The sequence below is a fragment of the Chiroxiphia lanceolata genome, chromosome 5 (assembly GCF_009829145.1).
Source record: "Chiroxiphia lanceolata isolate bChiLan1 chromosome 5, bChiLan1.pri, whole genome shotgun sequence".
Lineage (NCBI taxonomy): Eukaryota > Metazoa > Chordata > Aves > Passeriformes > Pipridae > Chiroxiphia > Chiroxiphia lanceolata.
This window is the reverse complement of record NC_045641.1, coordinates 24688242-24710548: the sequence shown is the minus strand read 5'-3', so window position 1 is coordinate 24710548 and position 22307 is coordinate 24688242. Positions and strand designations below refer to the sequence as shown.

Genomic DNA, 22307 nt, shown 5'->3' with positions numbered 1-22307 from the left:
AGAAATAAGACATAAGACACAATAGAAAGTTATCTTTTAAGCTAAGGAACCAGATGGAAGCAAGAGATGAGCTTTGTGAAAAGTCTTTGAGACTAGAAATTAAAGGATTAGGTTTTAGGTCTTCCTCCAACTGAAGGAGATTAAGTCCATCATGACCATAATTAGTATCTTACATCTTATTTTAACATTTTTAAATAAGACTTATTTCTGAGACCAACTTTTTGGCACAGGTACAAATATCTTCCTGTACTTACTAATAGTGGAAAGTCTCATTGACATCAGTGATGTATAAATTATGTTATAAGCTAGAATCAAAAAGACTACCTACTAAAATGCAAATAATGGATAAGAATAATTTTTCCCCTAATTCATGTAGTCATCGCCTCTAATTCATCTTGCCTGCTGTTTATGCTTTTACTCACAGACAGCCTTCTAGAAAAGCAATGGAAAAATATGTTAATACGCCATTTTTAAAATACCTACTAATAATAGTGTAACCAAAATTACTTTAAATTTTCCAAAGAAAACTTTTACACAAATCAAAAATAAAAGAGAAATTATTTTCTTTCTTCCTGCTCCTCCCTTCACATACTGATGCAGTAGCTTCCTATATGGCTCATCTGAATGACTGATAAAAAAACCAACCAACCAAAACCCCAAGATATTGGTGACCATTCCTTCTCCTGTACTGTTTTTATTGGTTTAGCCCTGTCAGTTCTACTGTATGTTTATGTAGACAGTGATAGAGAAAAAACAATTCAGATCTGTACCACTAAAGTGCATTTTCTAAGTGGGTGTCTTTTCTGGAAAAATACTTTTGGGTACCTACGAAAAAAATAAATCAAGTCCTCACAAACATGAATGATTAATTTTGACTGCAACAGAAAACTGTTTCTTGCTTCTACAATACGAGCACATTTCCCAATACTCAAAAAATAAAATCTAAGAAAAGCTGTGGCAAACAGCAGTACATTTAAGATCTTGGAATAAGTGATTCACTTCAACAGGGGGAAAAAAGAATCATAGATTACAGAATCAGATTATAGTGTCACAATAAAATGATACTAATTTCAGTTTTTAAGACAATACAGTGTCGTGAATATATATACTGTAAGCTATCCTGTTGGAAAAAAGATGGCCTAGGGGACAGGTAATAACTATGGAATATCTTCTCTCTCAGTCAAAGTTTAAAATATTGTCTTGGTTGCTAGATGAAAACAAACAGACACACAGGCATAAAAAACCCCCAGGCATTACAATATAATAACTTTCTCAGAAGCCTGTTGCTAGAGCACACTATTCCATGTTCTTTCTATAAGGAAATTAAATTTCTTAGCTCTGGAAGCTTTTTTCACGTCATTGTACATGTGTCTACAATTAAATTTTAACTAAACTGCATTTACACAAAAGCTAATATAAATACTATTTTTAAATATCAGTTTGCTACTTTTCAGTTACACCATAAACTAGAGTTAAAACTTATGCCATCAAAAGAGAAGCACGAGAGGGAGAGAGAGTCTGCAGTTGTAACAGAAATAAATCCCACCTGTGACAGCTCATTGTTCCCAGGATAAGTTTTTCCCACATTGAAGTAGAATTCAAACACAAGAGGACACTTGAGGGAGGGATGTGAAATGACATAAAAAATAAATCCTTCATGAATTTACACAACCTGTTTAGCAGTGGAGGGGGTCCACTGGGGTTTTAGAGCTTTATCAGGTTGATCAATACACTCTGTACAAAGCATTTCACAAATGACATCCACCCTTTCTTAAAAAGAGAATCATAGAATGGTTTGGGTGGGAATGGGACCTTGAAGATCATGTAGCTCCAACTCCCCTGCTGTGGGCAGGGACACCTTCAACTAGACCAGGTTGCTCAGAGCCCCCCAAAACAGTGTTAAACATATGAAAAATAAGCTATGGCATAATCAGTCATTGCTAAACAAACTGTATCAGCAGCAACACCTCTTCAGTTAATTGTTGTGAAATTATATTACTTTCAAATAATTACAAGCAGATTTTACTATATAGCTGGCATGAAATCAGCTTACCATACTATTATAATCCCCAATATAGATGTAAATCTTTTATTTGATTTTGAAATACAAAAGCAGCATTATTTCCTCATTTTTCATTGTCTCCTATGTGTATCTCTCTCTCTCTCCCCTGTTCTTCTTTTGGCTGCATCATCTTGAATAGGAAAAACCTCTGAATATTTATGCTGCATTTTTTCCTTTAGATGACAGATTCGGAACTAGCCGTAATTATTTATGAGTTTATGAACTAACTACAACCTGAGTTTTGCAAAATGTACTATATACATACACTAAATCATATCAGTAGTATAAACACCTGGAAATGTGTCCAAGAAGGATTTGAAAAGGGGTAAAAAGGATACTGAGAAAAAATACAGTGACTCACAAAGAACTAACCAGCCAAGGCCCTTCAAAGGTGAGAGACAGCACGCCTTCTGAGAAAATGTTGAGGAAGCTTGGCTTGCATAGTTTAGTGAAAAACAGACTGTGGAACGATCTAGCAGCAACATACCAGATCCTTTTGATGGGCCCCTACAACTATGACAAGAGTCAAATTGTCCTTAATAATGGCAAGTGGGGCCCCATAACAAAAGGTTATCAGAAAACTTGCCCTTGAACAGGCTCAGTCTTGGAAAAAAGTTCTTCACAAGGATACCAGTGCAGAAAAGCTGCAGTATTACCATTCCTGGGGGTTTTCAGGACTAAGCAACACAAATTTACAGATGACCAGATGTACTGCTGATCATAATCTGCTTTAAGCACAAGGTTAGACTAAATCACATCAACAGGCCTTTTCCAACTCATGTTTGTCTTTTTTTGAGCATGCATCCCAATATTAACTCCCCAGCAAACTCTTGATAAATCAAGAACTATCATTTTGATAGTCTGTTTTTTGTTCCCAGGAAAACTCAACATTAATCTCCACAGCAGCTACAAGAAAAGTTTTCAAAGAGAGGGAAGAGGATGAAGACTTAACACAAAGCAGACGACATCAGGGAATTAGGTGTTTGTATATGGTAAGCCTATGTGTGACAGTCCTATGTGCACCTCCTTGATTCTATGGTCTGGCATATTGCTACGTTTTGGTTTTTGTTATTAAATAAAAATTTTATTCATAGAATACTTTTGAGATGACTATATACATAGATATTAAGTCTTCAGAAATAAGAGTTCAGTCTGAGCCTGTTTAAAGTTCAGTAATATCCAGAGAAAATAAACACAGCTGTAGACAGACTTCATTATTTGCTGTAAGAGTGAGACAGTGAGGCAATTCCAAACATGAAGATAGAGGCATCACGCATTTAGAGAAGGAGGAACCATTCTTCAAGGGAGGAGGTGCTTGTATTTAGGTCATATTTGTCTAGGCTGGTTTTTTTTTTTCTTACACTGTGCCACCCTACTTTGTCGAACACTTTTAGAAATCCCTCAAAACACCATCATCACCCTCTTCCATGGAAGGATTTGAGAGATGAAGAACAGACAGAAAAATGTGGAAGTAAGGAAATGTAAACCACTGAATGAATGGTTTGTGAATGAATGGAGATGGCTGAAAGATACATCATGGGTTGCCACAAACCCAAAGAGTTTAGGAGGGTGCCCTGCACAAATAGTATTTCTTATTGGCTTTAAAAGAGGAAGATATAAGGTCTTACATATTCTCAATATGTAAGTCCATCTTAGGTGCATGTATCTGTCCATATACTAAAAGCCAGACACAGATAAAGAATTTAGGTACAAGAAGAGACTTCTGGCCATGCACCGAAACAAGACACTAATCCAGCTGTTCTGGTAAATGCGTCAGGGTCTCTCCCAATACATTCTTCAGCCAGAATAAGTAAGCTTGTTCATTCTTTTCTATGCTGAGACAATCTCCTTCCCAAAACCCTAATTTACTGAAAAACCATATGAAAGAGAAAATTAATATTTAAGAGCTCTCAGAAAGAAGTGCTAGGCAAGTACAAGTAAGAGTTCTCTGCACTAAACTGTTTGAAGACTTACATATCATACATAAAGTCTAGTAATATTAATTTTTTTAATGCAGTATCTGTTTTTCTGAAGTCTTAATAGAGCAAGGATGCTTAAACTAAACTAAACAACAGTGCTAAAATAACAAGAAAAGGTTTGCTGATTTAATTTAAGCTTGTATTTCCAGCAACTTCTAGTACTTTTGTGTGCACATTTTTTCCCAAAGAGCAATCACTACCAAAATCTATTCTTTGTCAATTTCTTAGCATGTTTGCTGTTTGGTTTTTTTTTTTAAATCCATGTAAAATTGTCACCAAAAAGCTATTTCACAGCTGCAGAAGACATTCTATTCATCTTCTACCCAGTGAGGATGACTAAACACATAGAAAGCACTTTTTTTCTAATTATTCAAAAATACCTGGTCTAATTAGTCTATTATATTACTGTTCCCCTCTTTTTTTCTTTCCCCTGCATATTCATATTTAGCTATGCTTTAGGAATGTATGGCTTACATACTGATGAAATATTTGCCACCAACCATTCACTTTCAAAATGACATTGTTTTATCTTCAACATGACACTTTTTTTCCTGCAACATATTTGTTCCAAAATAATTTTCTTTTTGCAGCAAATGTTAAAATATGCAAAAAAAGATTTTTAGAGTTATAACTCATTTTTACTGATTTATGAAATAGAGCCACCTAATATAGCATGCAAATAAATTATTTATTTTATACTATTTAGGTTAGAACAAAAATAACGGTACTCCTCAAGGCTTCAGTAGTGTTGGTCTAAAAATACATTGTGATGATGCTGTCTCAGCTCACACTGAGATATCTACTTATATATCCGCTGCATCAACTTGTACCAGTTATATTTCATTTATTCCATAAGTAGAGCTAAATTCACAGAACAAATGAGGTGTGCACAAAAAATATCACTAGAAAACCAGCACCTCCCTCTATATGACAATTAAGTGATAACACTTGCAATGATAATCAAGACAAATTAAAAAAGTGGCATGAAAGAACAAATCAGGAGAGGGAAAAGGAAAAAGTCAGTAGCAGGATACCTTTTTTTGTTTGTTTTCAGCAGCAGCCAACTGAGCTGACATTCTTTCTTGCATTTTCCTGCAGTGAGCCATAACAGCTTCTAAAATGGACAGAGGGTTCATGCACATTGGCTTCTTTTCTTTATCACCAGCACCTGTCTCAAAGTCTCTCTGAAGAGCCAGAAATGGGTCACTCAGATTAAATCTTCCATATCGCTCCTGGATAAAAACCTCTTTGCGCCGGGCCTAACAAAAAACAAACAAGCAAACAAACAAAACAAAGCCAGAGAAATAAAACTAAATGCATTCTTTGGAGTACATCCACACATAAAAGAGACTTAAACTACAGGGAAAGTTAAATTATTCGTTTAAGTTTTTAATGTATTTTCTTGAGCTTTTAATTTACAATCTCTAAAAGAAAAATCTATCTCAAAAAATCAGGAAAAAACCCACAGTGCAGAGAAACACCATCAGAAAAAAGAATCCTCCAAAAAGAGATAAAACATTTATCTGTGATTTGGTTCAAATCCAATTTTGAAGAATAAGCAAAAAAAAGAGAAAGAATAAGCCAATTCTGAGATATAAACGAGGAGGAAGAGGATTAATGCTTACCAAATGGGTTAGTGGATCATTTGGAAAGCTTGAAGTTAAAATTGTAACATATGAAAAGCTCACAAAAGATAACACACATTTCAGGGCATGAGATAACAAAGAAGGACATAAGAATTATGTTAGAAAAACTCCCCAAAGACTAACTACAAGTAACATAACTTAGTGAATGCCCAACTTTTTCCTATATATTGTCTACAAAATTGAAATGTTGTGGTAAATGAGAATTTGTCGGTAAATATGTGCCTACATATTCTGATGCTTGAAATAATTCTAGTCTGTTTTTCAATGTGATAGCATAAATAGAACTTGAAAATATTTATTAAAAAACCCATGTCTTTGGAATATAACTTCAGAAAAAGCTTACAGAGTTCCCTCAACCTAAAGTCTAGTTTGGCTTACAAAGTCAGATAGCGACCGGTTGAAGAGACAAAAACAAACTGATAGAACTTAGCTATTTTTTGTAAAGTGCCTAGCAAATAATCCCTAATTAGTCTAATATTTTAATCCCTTAATTTTTAACTTATAAAATAAAATAGCTAGCTCCAAAGTTAATACTACAAAACCAGGGAGAGGGGCTGTATTTGTAACTCATGGTTCTGTAAGATGAAGATACGGGCCAGTATGCAGCTTAGGAATTCAACCCTCTTGCAAAGGACACCATCAAAGCCAAAAATCTAACCATAAACAGATCATTTTGCTATCAGCCAAACAGGATGACAAACCAAAGCAGGTTAAGAATTTAAATGGAGATGGAGGCACAGTCCATATATAAATTATCAACAATGTAAAAGCCACCTAGTTTATACAAAGTGCGATATCAAAGTAAAGGAAAAAACAGATGTAGCAGCTCAGTTGTAAATAAAAAAAGACCACCAGAGCCCCCATCCTTAAATCCAGAGACCAACAAATAAAGAGAAGCCAAGAAGATTAACCTATCTTAGAGGCAAAGGCAATCACTTGTGCCCTTAAGGAAACACAGATTGTCAATCAGTGAAATAATGTGTATTTTCCAGTTTTTTCTATGACCAGCTGTCCTCTTGGCACATACTGTATGCATGCAATGTGAATATACTGTTAAATGTTCTCTAACATGCACAGTGATTAACAGAGCAAGACAAAAAGACTCAGTGTGGATCTGCCAAAATAGCAACAGGACTAGGGCTTTGGATTCATTAACTAAGGAAAAGACGAAACTATATAGTAGGGTTGACCTCCATCTGAATGAAAATCAAAACAAGAATTAAAGTGGCTATAGGAAAAGACTGTAGAAAAACCAGCACATGGTTTGGGATGACAGACTGGCTGAAGCCATAACTGCATAACCTTAAGTACAGGGTAAAACAGATTGGCAACTCTGAAACCATAGACAGCAAAATCATCTAAAAATGCTTCCAACTCAAAAGGGACCCAAATGTAAAATATTAAAAGAAATGTTTCCATGTTTCTATACAAGGACTAAATATACAAAACACAATGATGGAATGAAGATGTACGATTTAAAAAGAACGTACCAGAATAAAAGACAAAGTAGAAGCTTGATTGAAAGGAAACTATGAGTATTTCTCTAAAACTTGACACAAAGTGGCAGAAAGACAAGCTAGGCTTGAAGCTTTTCACATGATTCCTCCAGCCTCTAAATAATACTTCTGTCCCTTTTCAATGCACTAAAGTACCTCAGTTGGGAGAAATAGAAATTCTAGAATGAGAAATTTTTTTCTCTCTTATATCGTCTTTCAGCACTGAATTTCAAGTCATAAGAGTTAGTAGCAATGCCAAGATAACTGCTTTTATGGCAGTCATTATCTGGGGAATGTACAGTCTAATATCATACATATCCTTTAAAATAGTCTCTGCATAATTTGGTGGCTGTGTTAAAGCAACATTAGCAGTGTTTCATATATTAACTTCAACTGCACAGCAGCATATACAGAAAGCAACATCAAAATGTTGATTTAGGAATAATGAATTGAATTAATTTTCAAACAGAACATTTTCAGAAATAGACAGAATATCCACCCGCTACAGGAGGTCATCAGGACTGCTGCATTGTGAAAGGTGCTATATGAATTTATAAACCATCAGATTTAGTTTTCTGCACATACCTGCTTGCACAGCAATGAGCCTTTTAATGGAAGGACTGAGACTGGAAGTATTTAAAAGCATGAAAATATGTCCACAGGAAGTGATACTTTTTGCAGTGTACACTACATCAGTGGTACACAAAATTATGGCTCAAGACTTGAGCTAAATCCTCCAGCAGGTAACTGCTAATGAAAAGTGACTGTAAGCACAAGGAAATCAAGATAAAGTATTGAAACCCAAAGATAAAACCCCTTTAAATAGTTAATTAATGAAATTCACTACTGCAATAGAACAAAAGCTTAAACTTACTTACTAAAGCTCTTTAATTCAGTCCAATAAGAACATCACATTTATATAGAACTTTTAAATCCTTATACAAGATCCAAAACGTTAAAATAAAACTACTACTACTTAAAAAAACTAAACTCCAAAGTTTCTTTATGGCTGCCTGTTATATTATGTTAGATCAAAGATGAACTACCAAAAAAAATAGAGTTGATCTGAAAAACATCTTCAGAGAGGAGTGAAAGATGATCAAAACATATATCTTTCTCTTCAAGAAAGAGTTAAATAGATATAGGACTTTTCAGTGAGAAATAGGGGCAATCAGGGAGAAAGATGCTTGAGATCTGTACACTGGCAGGACAAGTAGCAATTGTCCCATGATCTAATGAGAGAAATTTGAGTCGGACACAAATTCTTCACACTGAGAGCAGATAAGCACTGGAACTCATTGCCCAGGGAAAACATATAACCTCTACCACTGGAAGATTTCCAAAACCAGATCGGATAAGGCCATTTGCAACTCGATCCATATTTGACCTTAGTCCTGCTTTAAGCAGAAGACTGGACTGAACGATCTCTTGAGGTGCCTTCCAACCTAATTACTTCATGATTAGTGATTTCTTCAAGGACTATTATTTTTTTAGCTTGTAGGTGCTGGTTATCTTCTCAGTTAACAAATGACAAAAATAAGCTCTCAGAGGAAGGAAAAACAACCAAATACTTATTGGTAGAACATGTCTTATGTCTTGCTTTGAATCATGAAAATACTTTTGATGACTTGGAAAACAGAACTTTTAGTCTGTGATATTTTCAAAAATAAAAAATTACCGCTTAACAATCCCTAGGGATTATGCAGCTGTACGACACAAGGGAAAGGTTTATTCTCAAGTTTTCTAAGTCTGCAGCCAACAAAAATCTGAAGGATCAGGTTGTAAAATAAACTGCTTCTTTTATGACTCTCTCAGGAAGCCTGTCTCCTACCACATAGAGCAAGACACCTCATTCATCCCTACACCAACTTTTTTCAAGCTACCTCAAGTTATCTGCGAGCTCCTTCACAGAAACCTCCATGTCTTAAGCTGACCTTTTGCAGGCTCTGACCCCATTTATCTGCTGGCAGATGAAGACTAGCAGCACTGTGTGCAGGGAGAGGAACAAAAGGAGGGGAGATATCTGGATGATAGCCGGTGGAAAAGCTGGAAATCCTATATAAGAACTGTCTGTAATCATTTGATTCTTGCATTCCACTTCAGAAGAAAACAAAAACCTGTTTTCAGTAACCAAACTGAAAATTATGAAGTCTAATTAGATTCTTTGCCCCTGTTACTGAAAAGAGAACGTAAGGGGGCAGGGAGGCCTTCAAATAGTATCCATCTTACTGTGGACTTATAGCTAAAAGCATAAAAAAGCTAGGAAAAAGAAATACTATTATTATTATTATTATTATACAACTAATATATAAGAAATAAGCAAAATAATGAAAACAAAAAAAATTAAGTGCATAAGTTATATTATTATTTTTATTTCCTTAATAATTTATGTTGGTATTAGTTGCACACATTTACTGAAATAAGTTTTCATAATCAGATGACATAATCAGTAACAAAATATATATAACCAGCAGTGTTTTTAAAATTAATACTGCATTTTCCCCCCAATGTATCTCAGAGTTTCCTCTTCATTTATCTGCCAAGTTCAGCAAGTCTTCCATGGAGCAACTGATGATAAACATGAAAAATAGCACTGCATGTCCTACACTGCTATGGAACAATGGAACTGAATTAAAGCTGCCCCAGAACCCTTAAACAAAATTTCCTTCCTTTCAAGAGCATTTGTTCCTCTGACTGATTTCCTTTTCCACATATATGAAAATTGTTTCAACAGATGTTGACAGGTCCATATCAATATTTTCTCTTGACATATGAATTAGGGAGTGGTTTTCTGAAACTAACCAGAACAGAAGATGAGGCAGTAAAAATGTATTTTATATGTTATGTTAAAGATGAGGGTGAGCCCTTCATTCTAAATAAAACTGAAAGGGTAATAGTTGTTTCTTTTTTTTTAAGAGGAAGATGGCTGAAAGAGAATAGGCTTATAAATCTTCTTCAGGTGGCATTATATAGTTTCTTGAAGTGATTTGTTGGAGCTACTCAATTAAGCAAAAAACATTTGAAAATTATAGGCCAATATTTTGTCAGGAAGTATCACTGTTTGATGCTCTGATTATCTAACCGCCCAGACATTTATTTCTGAATATAATACAGATTTTCATACTCATAATGAGCCTCAACTGATAGAAGAGACTTGAGCTCTCTAGTTACTTTAAATAACCATTTATCATCTTGACTTTTTTCCAGGTTCAAATTTATAGTTCAAATTCATGCAAATCGATTCATAATTCATTGCATGGAAATCTGTCAGCCATTCTTCTGAAGAACTGAAGAAAATCTGATTTCATCTCTAATCAAAAAGAGCACTTTAGCCTCCATGCTTAGCAGTTAAAAAGCTTCTTCAGTTCAGTAACAAAACATACCAAAAGCATACCAGTAACACTTTTACTAAATCAATATTTGTTTCTTTTTAATTTAGAGCATTCAGATTTTCATATTTTCAAGCTATCAAAATCTCAGTTAAAATACCATCCCACATTACTGCATTGAAATTGAATTATTAACAGGCTTTAATTATTTTAATGAAAAAATACACAAAGTATGCATTTACCGTGCCATCATCAGACACAGTGAACACGGGTGCTCAAAGAGAAAGGGTTGTTAACTAATTCCATATCCTTCTATGATAAGGTCAACCACTTAGTGTATGAAGGGAAGGTGATGGACGCAGTTTATCTGGATTTTAATAAGGCTTTTGATACTGTCCCTCACAGCATCCTTCTGGACAAGTTCTCCAGCTGTGGGATGAGTGGGTTCACAGTGTGCTGGGTGAAGAACTGGCTGAAGGGTTGTAGTGAATGGGGCTACATCTGGCTGGTGTCCAGTCACCAGTGGTATTACTCAGGGCTCAATCCTACGGCTGGCTCTGTTCCATATATTCATCAATTATCTGCATGCAGGAGACAAATCGACCATTACAAAGTTTGCTGATGATATCAAACTGGGAAATGCTGTTGACTGTCTTGAGGATAACAGGTCTTCCAGAGGGTCCATGATTAATAGTAATTTAACAAGTCCAAAAGCCAGATTCTGCACCTGGGATGGAGTAACACCAGGCACAAGCATAAACTGGGGCAGGAGGGTCTGGAGAGGAGCCCTGCAGAGAAGGATCTGGGTGTGCTGGCTGACAGCAGGATCAACATGAATCAGCAGCGTGTGCCTGGGCAGCCAAAGAGGACAAATTCCATCTTGGGGTTCATCAAACACCGCATCACCAGCTGGGCAAAAGGGGTGATTATCCTGCTCTATTTAGCATTGGAGCAGCCTCACCTGGAGTGCTGTGTGCAGTTCTGGGCCCCACGGCTTAAGAAGGATGTGAAGGTCCTTGAATGTGATCAGAGGAGGACAACAAAGCTGGTGAAAGGACAGGAGGGAATGTCCTGTGAGGAGTGGCCAGGGACTTTGGGTTTATGAAGTTTGGAGAAAAGGAGGCTAAAGGGTGACCTCGTCGTTTTGTACAGCTTCCAGAAGAAGGGGAGGGAAGAGGGAGGGGCTGAGCTCTTCTCCTTGGGATCCAGTGAGAGGACATATGGGAATGGTTCAAATCTGTGCAGGGAAGGTTTAGACTGGAATTTAGGAAGCACTTCTTTACTGAGAGCATGGTCAAACACTGGAACAGGCTTCCTAGAGAGGTGGTTGATGCCCCAAGCTTGTCAGTGTTTAAGAGGCATTTGGACGATGCCCTTGAAAACACGTTTTAACTTTTGTTCAGCCATGAAGTGATCAGGAGTTGGACTAGATGATCATTGCTGGTCCCTTTCAACTGAACTAGTCTAATCTATTTACAATATAGATTTATTTGAGGTAGATTAAGGGGATTCCATGTTTTCAAATTATTTTCAGTATTCAACTGAAGGTAAATTGTGAGAGCAATATATATTACCTTCACAAAGAATTTTATTCTTGCTACTACCTCTAGTTAAGAAGCTGAATGAACAAATACATGTAATTAATAATTTTGATTGCTAGAATTGAACATTTTAAAGTACACACAATACTCACCCGCATTGTACATTTTGGATTTTATGCAATTTTCCAGCTAGAATTCCCTTTGCAAACACCAAGAGAGTTACTAGTTTAAAAACTTTCATATAGCAGTCTATACTTCCACAATATGTAGCTAAAATTTTACTTTGCTATTTCAGAAAGAATTCTCTATAATCACTGTTGCTCTATTTTATCAAATTTTCCATTTATTCATAAAAATGGAATGCTGGCTTTAATAAGAGACCAAGTGCTAAGTATTTTTACTACACTGCCAGAGCTTCTAAGATGTCTCTGTCTGGGAGAGCAGCAGGTGGAAAGATCAGTCCACCAGTCACAACAGCATCAAAACAGGGCAGGAGGGAGAAAAGCATGGGAACACATACACCCAAGTATAATGAAAGTAATTGCTGCTGTATGAATATTTTCACAGGTGTTGAAAAGGACCTCAATCAAATCTCTTGTCTTATTCATAATTATTTTTTACAAATTACTATCATAATTTTTGGAAGAATCAAGAACAAACCTTATACATTTTTTCTTTAGCAACAGTAACATGAAGAGACACACAAACCAGCTGCACTTTAGTGTTGCTTCATCAAAATTAACTGTACCATTTATTAGCTTAAAGGAAATATCCTATACTTAGTTCCCTTAACTAAAAAATGGAAAATTTCAGCTAACATAATAATACAGATAGGATGACCCAGTCATATTTCTCATTGTCAGCAATGTGAGTAATGATGGCAAACAGATAGAATATTTTAAATAAGTCACTCTAACAACAAAGGCACATCTGTATAATTCACAAAGATCACAGAAATGGAGAAACAGTTACATCAATATGATGTTGGAAATTTTTATTATTATTTTTACAAATATTGTGTGTATCTATCTCAGTTTATGTTGGATTATACAGAAAGATCAAACGAGGGTAGGAGGAATCAAGTGGGAAAGGCAAAGTAATTATCCAAATAAGAAATCAGCAGAATACTTTCAGCTAAATTAATAGTTACATGCCTGCCAACAATAAAGATATTCGGATCTTATGTGAAAAACAAAAAGAGACTATGATCAGTTTAAGAGTCGCTGCTGGAATGAAGAGTGAAAAGGATATTAGCAGTGCAAGGCCATAATGTTTTCATGGTAGAAAACAAGCCTCATAGTTTCATGCTTGTAGTCTCCAATTTTAGTACAGCCTGGAATAAGGATATTTACCTCAGTAGTAAGCTTAAGCTTAGTTAAAAAAACACAGATACAGGACTGATTTAATACGGTTTACCAAAAGTTTTGCTTTGTTCAGTGCTGAATGTCCCCTTTTGGCAAATAGCAAATAGCTACCATAAGAAGTGATATAACATAACTGAAAACCAATTTTGTCAGCTGTTCCTAGAAGAGGCCTTTATATGCATCAAAATATCAGGATCATTCAGATCATGCAAGTTAATCAGTCCAGGGACTGCTGCTCCTACAGTCCCAACATCTTTTGGAAAAGGTGAGACTTAGTTCCATTATAACAAAGTGTATGCTTACACAACTATTACTACAAAACCCACCGAATATAAGAAAAGCAAATACAATGCAATACAAATTAACACAAATACAATATATAAACCATGATCAAATAGGGGCAAATCAAAATTTGAAAAAGGTTGTATCAAACAACACTTTTTCAATTAGGTTCAAAGAGCATGCTACATTACTTTAAAACTTGAAATAAACCACAGGTAAGGAAAAAATTCCAAACTAAGTACTTCCAAACTAATCATTTAATCTACTAAACTGTCTGAGGTTTATCCCTATTTCATTTTTTCCTTGCAATCAATATTAAATAGCTCGCAATAGTGAAATACTACTTTTCCAAAGACATGTTCAGAAAAGTACAGTAAACCATTATTAAGAAAGTAAAAGCTCTAATCATAACCAGACTCATTGGACAGGTAAAGACAAACTATATTTAGGAGCAGAGAAAATGCCTGTGCAACCACCATTAAATCAATAAACCAAAAGTAGTAATCAGATGAGAAAGGATACAATCTGCAGACCATTAACTCCAAAATATTTATTAAAAATTATTTTTAGCCGAAGAAAACGACAACGCAAACAAGGCATTATCTGACTTCTATTTCATGCTTCACTTCCGCCACTATGGCCAACAACTGCCATCATACTATCTAAAACAATAACCTTCTGTTATACAGTGTAACATCTACTGCTCCTCCTTCTACATGGTTATCCTTTTTCAAAGACACCTGCTACAAAACAGGCTGCCTTACCGGCTGCCAGAAACCTCTAAAGCCACCTTCTGTGTGCTCTTAGATCCACTCTCCATGGGATTCATATGTAGAGAAGAAGCTCAGATTCACATTTTAAATTCACAACTTAGCATAACTACTGCAAGTAAGGGTCTTCATAATTTATAGGTGCTGTAGCTCCCTTTGACAGATTACACTTAATATCCATGTAATTTTTCTACCTATCAGTCAATTTGAGAACAACTAAACTATAAAGATTTATTTCATTTTTCCTGATAGCTCCTAGAGCTCTCCCCTTCTAATCCAAAAATTCATTCTAGAAGTACTAAGTCTTAAAGTCTTGCTGACTTTGTGCAGTCGTTCAGGATAAAAACTTTATTCATACACAACTGACAATTATTGTGTTGATAATAATTCTATTTTAATATCTAACTTAAAAATTACAGGCACAACCAAGTATCACACCATGACAAGATGCAGAAGACAACAAATAACACTAAAAGGATATGGAAGCTCTACCTGATAAATCAATTTTTTTTAACTAATATCTCAACCTACAGTAGACAGAAGTCTCTCTTGACCAAGTAAAAGAAACCAGTTTGCTAGACAAAACTTAGTGGAAAGTAGATAGGTCAAAGTAGAGAAGTGTAGTTTGCAAATACCTACAGCTCTCCTTCCAATAATTTGCAAATATCTACAGCTCTCCTTCCAAAATTACTTTTTTTTTTTTCAAGGAAAAAAAAAAATTTCATTATTGAAAATTCAGAGCTGGGCATGAAAGGCCCCACATTTTTGCACTGAAATTCCAGTATCATTCTCACTTAGCCCCCAAAAATCTAACTTAGTTGCACAGTATACTGTTATAATACACTATGATACGCTCAGTGTCTTTTTAAATATTGCTTGATCTTCACATATGCTTACAGAATTGCAAAAGTGGTATAGAAATATGCACACTTGACAAGTTACCATCAAAATAGTTCATGTTTTCAATGAGATTAAAATAAAACTATACTGTTCAGTGTTGAATCATTGTCAGCCAAAATTGAAAGATGAGTTCACTAATAAAAGCCTTCCACAATGCACATCTCAGGACTTGAAAGCAAATTCCTTTGGGGGGAAAGAGACTCCAGAAGAGCATTTTGCAATGACCTAACTGGCAGTTTCACAAGCCAGGTCTTAAATTCAAGAACTATCATAACAGTAGAAAACACTGGGGAATTTCTAGTTTTAGAAAGCGAACAGACGGATATCAAGTTTAAGTGTTTTTTTAAATCTATACCAAATCAACTCATATTTCATACTATATTTACACAAAAAACCCTGGAAAAGGGAATTTCTAGGTACACAGTGACTGTGTCCATATCAGCAGGTAGTGCAGCACAACAGCAACAAGTTTGCAGAGCCACGTAATTGTCCCTGGGAATGTGCCTATGGTCCTGCCTTTTGGAAGAAGGTCTTATTTAGGACTAACTCTGCTCTCAGTTCCGCTTACAGAGTCTGAGGCAAATCTGTGAGGCAAATCAAAGCAAAGTTAGGTGAGAACAATGGACTGAGTTCCTTCTAAAGCACGCTTTTGGTTGGAATGCTAAGTTCATTCACACATACTTGTTATACAGATATGTAAAAAACAGCCTTTATCATAATAAACTCTAACATCTTATAAGCTACCCATATCACTATAATTTTCTACTAGAATGTTCATACAAAGAAACATTTTATCTGTTGTTTCAAAATGCAATACTTTACAAAATCAACATTCAATTTGATTATATATATTTTTTCTAAAATTAGAGCACGGTTTATAAGTTATATTGGATGATACCATTATAGCCTTGCTAATGGAATGTCTTTTCACTGCAACTAGTTATTAAGAAAATTTCTGAAACAACCTGATCATTCCAAAACAAATGATCCTCCTAAAAAGTATTAAACCCCTTTTTTGGAAGACTTGTGTTAAACTACTAAATTTCTCAGGCAATTGCATACTGATATCCCAGTAGATTTAAAATGATTAACAGGAGAGCTGGAACCTGAAAACTGGCATTTAACATATTATGCCTTATCTACTTCAAAGAAACACTGTGCAAATCTAAACAGATTACTACACAGTAATCACTATACTCTCTTAAAAGCTGTTCATCCTTACTTTTAAATCTTGCATTTTTAGACTGCAAGCTTTTTAAATAAAGCTAATATAACGAGTTATTAAACTTAAATGTGTCTATGAGGTATTGCTACAGGATGCATTAACTCCTGTCTTTTGACCTATTTCATTATTTTAATATTTGTAGCTTCATTACAAAATTCAACCATTGCTCCTCAAGAACTCAGATGCCTGGCTAGGGTAATTATTATTTTATATGGATTTTCTACTTGGACATAATATAGAAAGTATGATTCATTTCCAGCTTTATTGATTAACCTGCAGGCCTGTTAAAATGCTTAGATTCAGGGAGATAAAATTCAGCAAGAACTAACTTCCATGGCAGAGATCTTTCTCTTCTTATCTTTTTATAAATTTATATAGTCTAACTTAAATTCTCTGAGCAGTTAAACAGACAAAGTCTGATTTTCCCTAACTCTGTATCTACAGTTGCTACACAGTGCCCAATAAAAGACAGCACAAAGGCCTTTCCTTCAACTAAGGCCTTAATAACATTATAAATTTTCTTACTCAGCTGCCTGGTTTTATGATACTACCTACTTCTGAAATGCTTGGCATTTTGTCAGATTTTGCAAAAACTGGGTAAAAGATTAAACAGGTGTTGGTAGAAACACATACACAGAAGATAAGCTTTCATGCCTTAGGAAGTTACAGTAGAAATTAAATACAGTAGGACTTTACAACATTGAAGAAACACCTACAACCAAGTTCACCTTGCCATTCACATGTTGTCTTTCTGACTTGGCCATGACACACACACAACCTGTTGATTTGGATCTCGCTTAAGCTCAGAGAAAGATATTGCTCCACAGTAATGTCATTGATATTGTAGTTAATTTTAATTAAACAAAAATATATCCATCATTGGTACTGGTAGTTGTTTTAGACATTTTTTTATTTCATTAGTGATTTTTCCCATCAATCAAAAAAGTTGTTCTAAATCCATGCATTTTTTGTTTACGTTAATTAATGTACACTAGAGAAGCAAGTATACATTTTCAATTTACCGTTCAACACCTAATGAAATCTACATAGGCAAATAAAATTATTTTTACAATAAACAGAAATCCAAACTGAATGGGGCTTTAAAATTTTAGATGATTTACTCATGATTTAACTTTATGAGAGAATTACCACTAAAAGCAGCATTTAGTATTTAGTTAGTTAGCTTGACAGCTAACACTAGCACGTCATTTCTTCATATGCTCCTCTAGAGCAAGGAGCTACAACCACCACTTTTCAGCTGGATAAAAAATAACAAAAAATGAATGCTGTATTTGAGATCACAGTTGTGGGAGGCCAGACCTGTGCTTTGATTATGCGACCACATTACTTCCACATTAGGATTATATTATCTCCTTATTACAGGCAGACAGTTTATTTGGATAATTGAGACAGATGAAGGCAGCAGCTACAGTTAAGTCTCCCTCCTTTTTTAACTATATGCACTTCCAATAGCAATTAATCAGCAAGTTATTTCTCATCAATGAAATAACTTAAATGATTTAAATGTTAATCTGAATCTAATTTTAATTGCAGTGCAACCATGGTCATGAAGTTACTAAAATGCAGAAATAATAGCTTCAAAAAAAGAAGTAGAGTGCTAATGAGAAAGATTTACACAAAGATTTACACAAAGATCACCTCCTTTGAGGTGAATCCTGATGCCATTCTCCACAGTAAATTAACTGTTCACTTGGAGAATGAAGCTGGAAATTTGACCCTAAGCATGACAAAGGTCTGCTTTTCCAAGGCTGTTGGTTCTCATAGGGCTGAACTTGTCTAGCAACTTAAATTGGTCTGGTTGGTAATTACTGTAACTTTTTCTAGTGCTGAAGCAGGAATCAGTTGAGAATATTATAAATGAACATCAATGACTTGTGAAAACATGAAAGTAAACAGATGTCATCTGCATATTTCTTACAAATGCAGTTTGATTTTGAAGTTTTGGTTTTTTCAAGGTATCAAAACCTTATATAAAATACCATGGAAACTCTGCAGTACATTATGAAAAAAGACGCAATAAAAAGAGTTAATTGTTATATGTGACACTGGGTTTGATTCTTTCTAATTTATCCCGTGGCACAAATTCCAGCGCCCCAATAAAAATCAACACTCTAAACTTTACTAACTAAACTTATCTTCCCTCCTCATTCCCACCCTGCCTCCAGGAGGACTATGATTTCTTCCTATAATGTCAAACTACTGGCCTTTCTAACTTTTAATTTTTTATTTTTTTATTTACACAGAATAGGCAGAATGGACACTCTGCACTCTGAGCAATACCCAGTGGATAGACTTGAAATTTCCTAGTTCAATCTTTTCAAAGTCAAGTAACAAACTCTGAAGCATTTCTTCTTTACTCTCACTGGACTGCACCCTTTTGAAACTAAGCTTTAAATAGGCAGGAAAAAGTTATGCAACATCTTAAAAGTGCTAAATGAGAAGTTAGTAGGCATTTTCTCTGATGTAGACTGTAATGATATGACATGTATACAAAGAAAAAAAAACCCTTTGGCACTGTAAGAACCATGTCCCTGTAGGACTCAGCCTGAAAATAAATCCTACCAATGGATATTGAAGGTAGGCGTGGGGTTTTTTTACATAACTGGCTTTCTAGACAGAGAAAAACCCCCACAAGATCTGCCTCAGATCTTTGGTAAAGCACATGATACAGATTCACAAAATTAGTGATGTGGTAAACAAGAGAGATCAGTGTAAGAATTTATACAGTGGAAAAGGACAGACTAACACAGAGTAAGTGCAAATTAAGAGTAGTACCATGTGAGTCAGTCTTCAATTATATTCACTATTATCAGCTCTTACCAGCTCTTTTGTGATCAGTCAAGGTTGATTACCTTTTGTGCCAAAACTTTTCAGGAGAGGTATTTACAATAGATATATAAGTACTATTTATTGCACAATTTTTACAAATGCTCCGTGAAACCCTGCACAATTAGTACACATAAGGGCACACACATTTAGGAATGATGTAGTTAAGCTCACGTCATTATTGAGAAAAATCTGAAATGACACCACCACAAGAATGAACAGAGGATGAACAGCTTTTAAGAGAAGATTAAAAGATACAGATCTGTAGTCTTGCAAAACAACCAAGACCATATAAAAACTGCTTAATAAATGTATATGCCAGTGACTTTAAGCTGACAGGAGGATCACCTAAGACGAAAAACAAAACATACACATTCTCTAGTATAGGGTTGGAAATTTTCAGGCTGTGACCTGTCATAGAAATTAGGCTGAACTACTAGTAGGATTACAAAAACCCCACAACAAACCAACTCCTGCAAAACCACTCACAAACTTTTCCTAACTTTGAAACAGACCTTCATCTCTTTTTGAAACAACAACTTAAGTCTTTTCTCTTACATGAAAACCATTTCTTTCTCGCTTCAAGGATATGCAAACTATGTACGCCAATGTATTGAAGCAAATCAAAGTACCAAATTTGACACAATTCCAATGGAATTCTCTTGTTACACACTTTTATAAAGTGTATAACTGTATTTGGCTATCTAGTTGCTTACTTTGTGTGCTACTTGGAGACTCTACTTGCTAATACTGCAGACTTGTGCCTTCCCAAATAAGAGGCCAGAAGATCCGAAAGTATTATACTACAACATATCAGTCAACAGTTCTTCAGCAGGTATAACTTCCAAGTTTCCCAGTACTAGTGCAGGTAGCCAGGTAAGCCTTCAGGAAGATTTGAGTTACACATGGACTTTGTTTAGAGGAACTGAAAATTGACATGCAGGAAAAGAAAAAAAAATCCCAAACCAACCAAACAAAATCCAGCCAAACAAAAAAATCCTAAACCCCCAAATTTCAGCACTTATATACCTCATACGAAATTGACCTACTTTTTATATTAATCTATATTAATCATCAAAACCCCCTGTGTACATATTACCCATTTCAGCAGGTGCATGTGAATGTCATACAGACTTTTTCATTCCTGGGACTGCGCATGTTTAATGTTTACTATCATGAAATGTTTACTGCATTTTTCTTTTTTTCCCCTTTTTTTTCTCCTCCCTTTTGCTCAATTTCAATACATACATTCTTTGGTATGTAGTGCAGCAGCTTGTTCATGAATATGTACTAGAGAAAATTGCCTGAATATAATCTCTGCATTCCTTCAAAGTTAGAAGAGTCAAAAAAAAAAAAAAAGATTCTGGATGTAGTGTGTACACTGTTTCCACTTCCACAAAACCTTAACTGGCAGGCAGGGAAAATAAAAAATCCTAGGCCAGGCAAATGAGCTGTGAAATTGTAAAACAGCTAGATGAAAAGGCAGTGCATTTTAACATATGCATATAACTGAAGGCCAAACACCAAATAACTTCAAAGTACAGTAATCCCCCAGAAGAATATTGCTCCCAGTGTCTTATTGTTATTACAAAATGAAAATTGTATTTTATAAGAGAGGTTTATACCCGTAAAGTCGTCAGTTATTAATGCAAGTACATCAATGACAGCTAGTTTAAAGCTCTATTTGCAACAAGAGATCTGAATCCATCACAAAACAACTTAAAACTGAATAAAAATGCATTTACAATTGTTACTGTGACATTACAAGTGAAAAATGTTCCCACACTGCTTGATAATCATTATACATATTAATAAAAACTAGTATTAGATATATGTTATTACATTCAGGTTTTACTTTACAATATCTTAAAGGGCACAATTTCCCTCTGTCCTGTGAAGTTATAAATATTTTCAAACCATGTAAGACTCATTTTCTCCCTAAACCTATAGTTTGTTTGGCAGGTCTGTTAAATTTTATTCTGCTACAGATTGACTTTAAAATCAATACAGTCATTTAAAAAATCATATTTTGATTAAAAGACAGTTTTGTTTGTACATTTCCAGTCAACTTTCTAAGTTGCCTTTCAGACTGCAACCTTCTGAAGAAGAAAACTAACCTTTACAGGCAACTAACACAGTAAGAATCCTACCAAATCTTGTAAGTACAGTTAAGAGTATATATCTCATATTTCACCTTTTATTAAAAAACAGAGGCAAACAAAAAAAAACCCACAAAACCTTTTCCCTAAGTGGATATGACCATCTGATTTTGTCCCTCCTTCCATCTCACAGAAAATGAAAGCACTGAATAGAGCATACAATCAAATACAGACCATTAGAACAAAATATGAATGGACTGAATTTTCCTTTGAAGATATTCCTTCCTTTCACAAATAACAGAGCCTAGAATATACAAGATTTTAAAGAGGAAGTAATTTTGCAGGTTTTTCACTTATTTCTTTGACATTTTTTTGACATTTTATAGAAAATTACATAGAATTACTGAATGGCAACAATTAAACAAGAACATATTTTGTGATTACTGAGATTCACTCAAACTAAAACTTTAAAATCACAATTTACTCTTCCACTAATAATATTCTCTGTACAATACAAGGGAAGTGGCAAAAGAGAATTTAAAACAAAGCCAAAAACCAAATGACGACAACCCAGTAACTTACCCGCAAGGCTTCAATCACAAGGTCTCGTGCTTCTAGTTCTCCTTCCATTATACTCAAAAGCATTCGCAATTCTGCCTTGCTCAGGTTATCCACATCAAACTCTCTTGTCTGTAAGAAATAAAACACTGATAAGCACATTGACTACAACAGTTACTGCAGATTTGAAACCCAGATATATGAGCATC

The 22307-nt window shown here is 35.0% G+C and overlaps 1 protein-coding gene across 2 annotated transcripts in view; it reads right to left on the bottom strand.

The window, feature by feature from the left end:
• The window catches only part of CTTNBP2 (cortactin binding protein 2), a 77965-nt gene that overhangs the window by 43490 nt on the left and 12168 nt on the right, over nt 1-22307 (bottom strand). For both annotated transcript variants that reach the window (XM_032688673.1, XM_032688674.1), the window contains exons 2-3: nt 22123-22230; nt 5076-5300 (exon numbers count right to left, since the gene is read on the bottom strand). In XM_032688673.1, coding sequence (XP_032544564.1) covers nt 5076-5300; nt 22123-22230 — 333 coding nt within the window. The remainder of the gene's footprint in view (nt 1-5075; nt 5301-22122; nt 22231-22307) is intronic.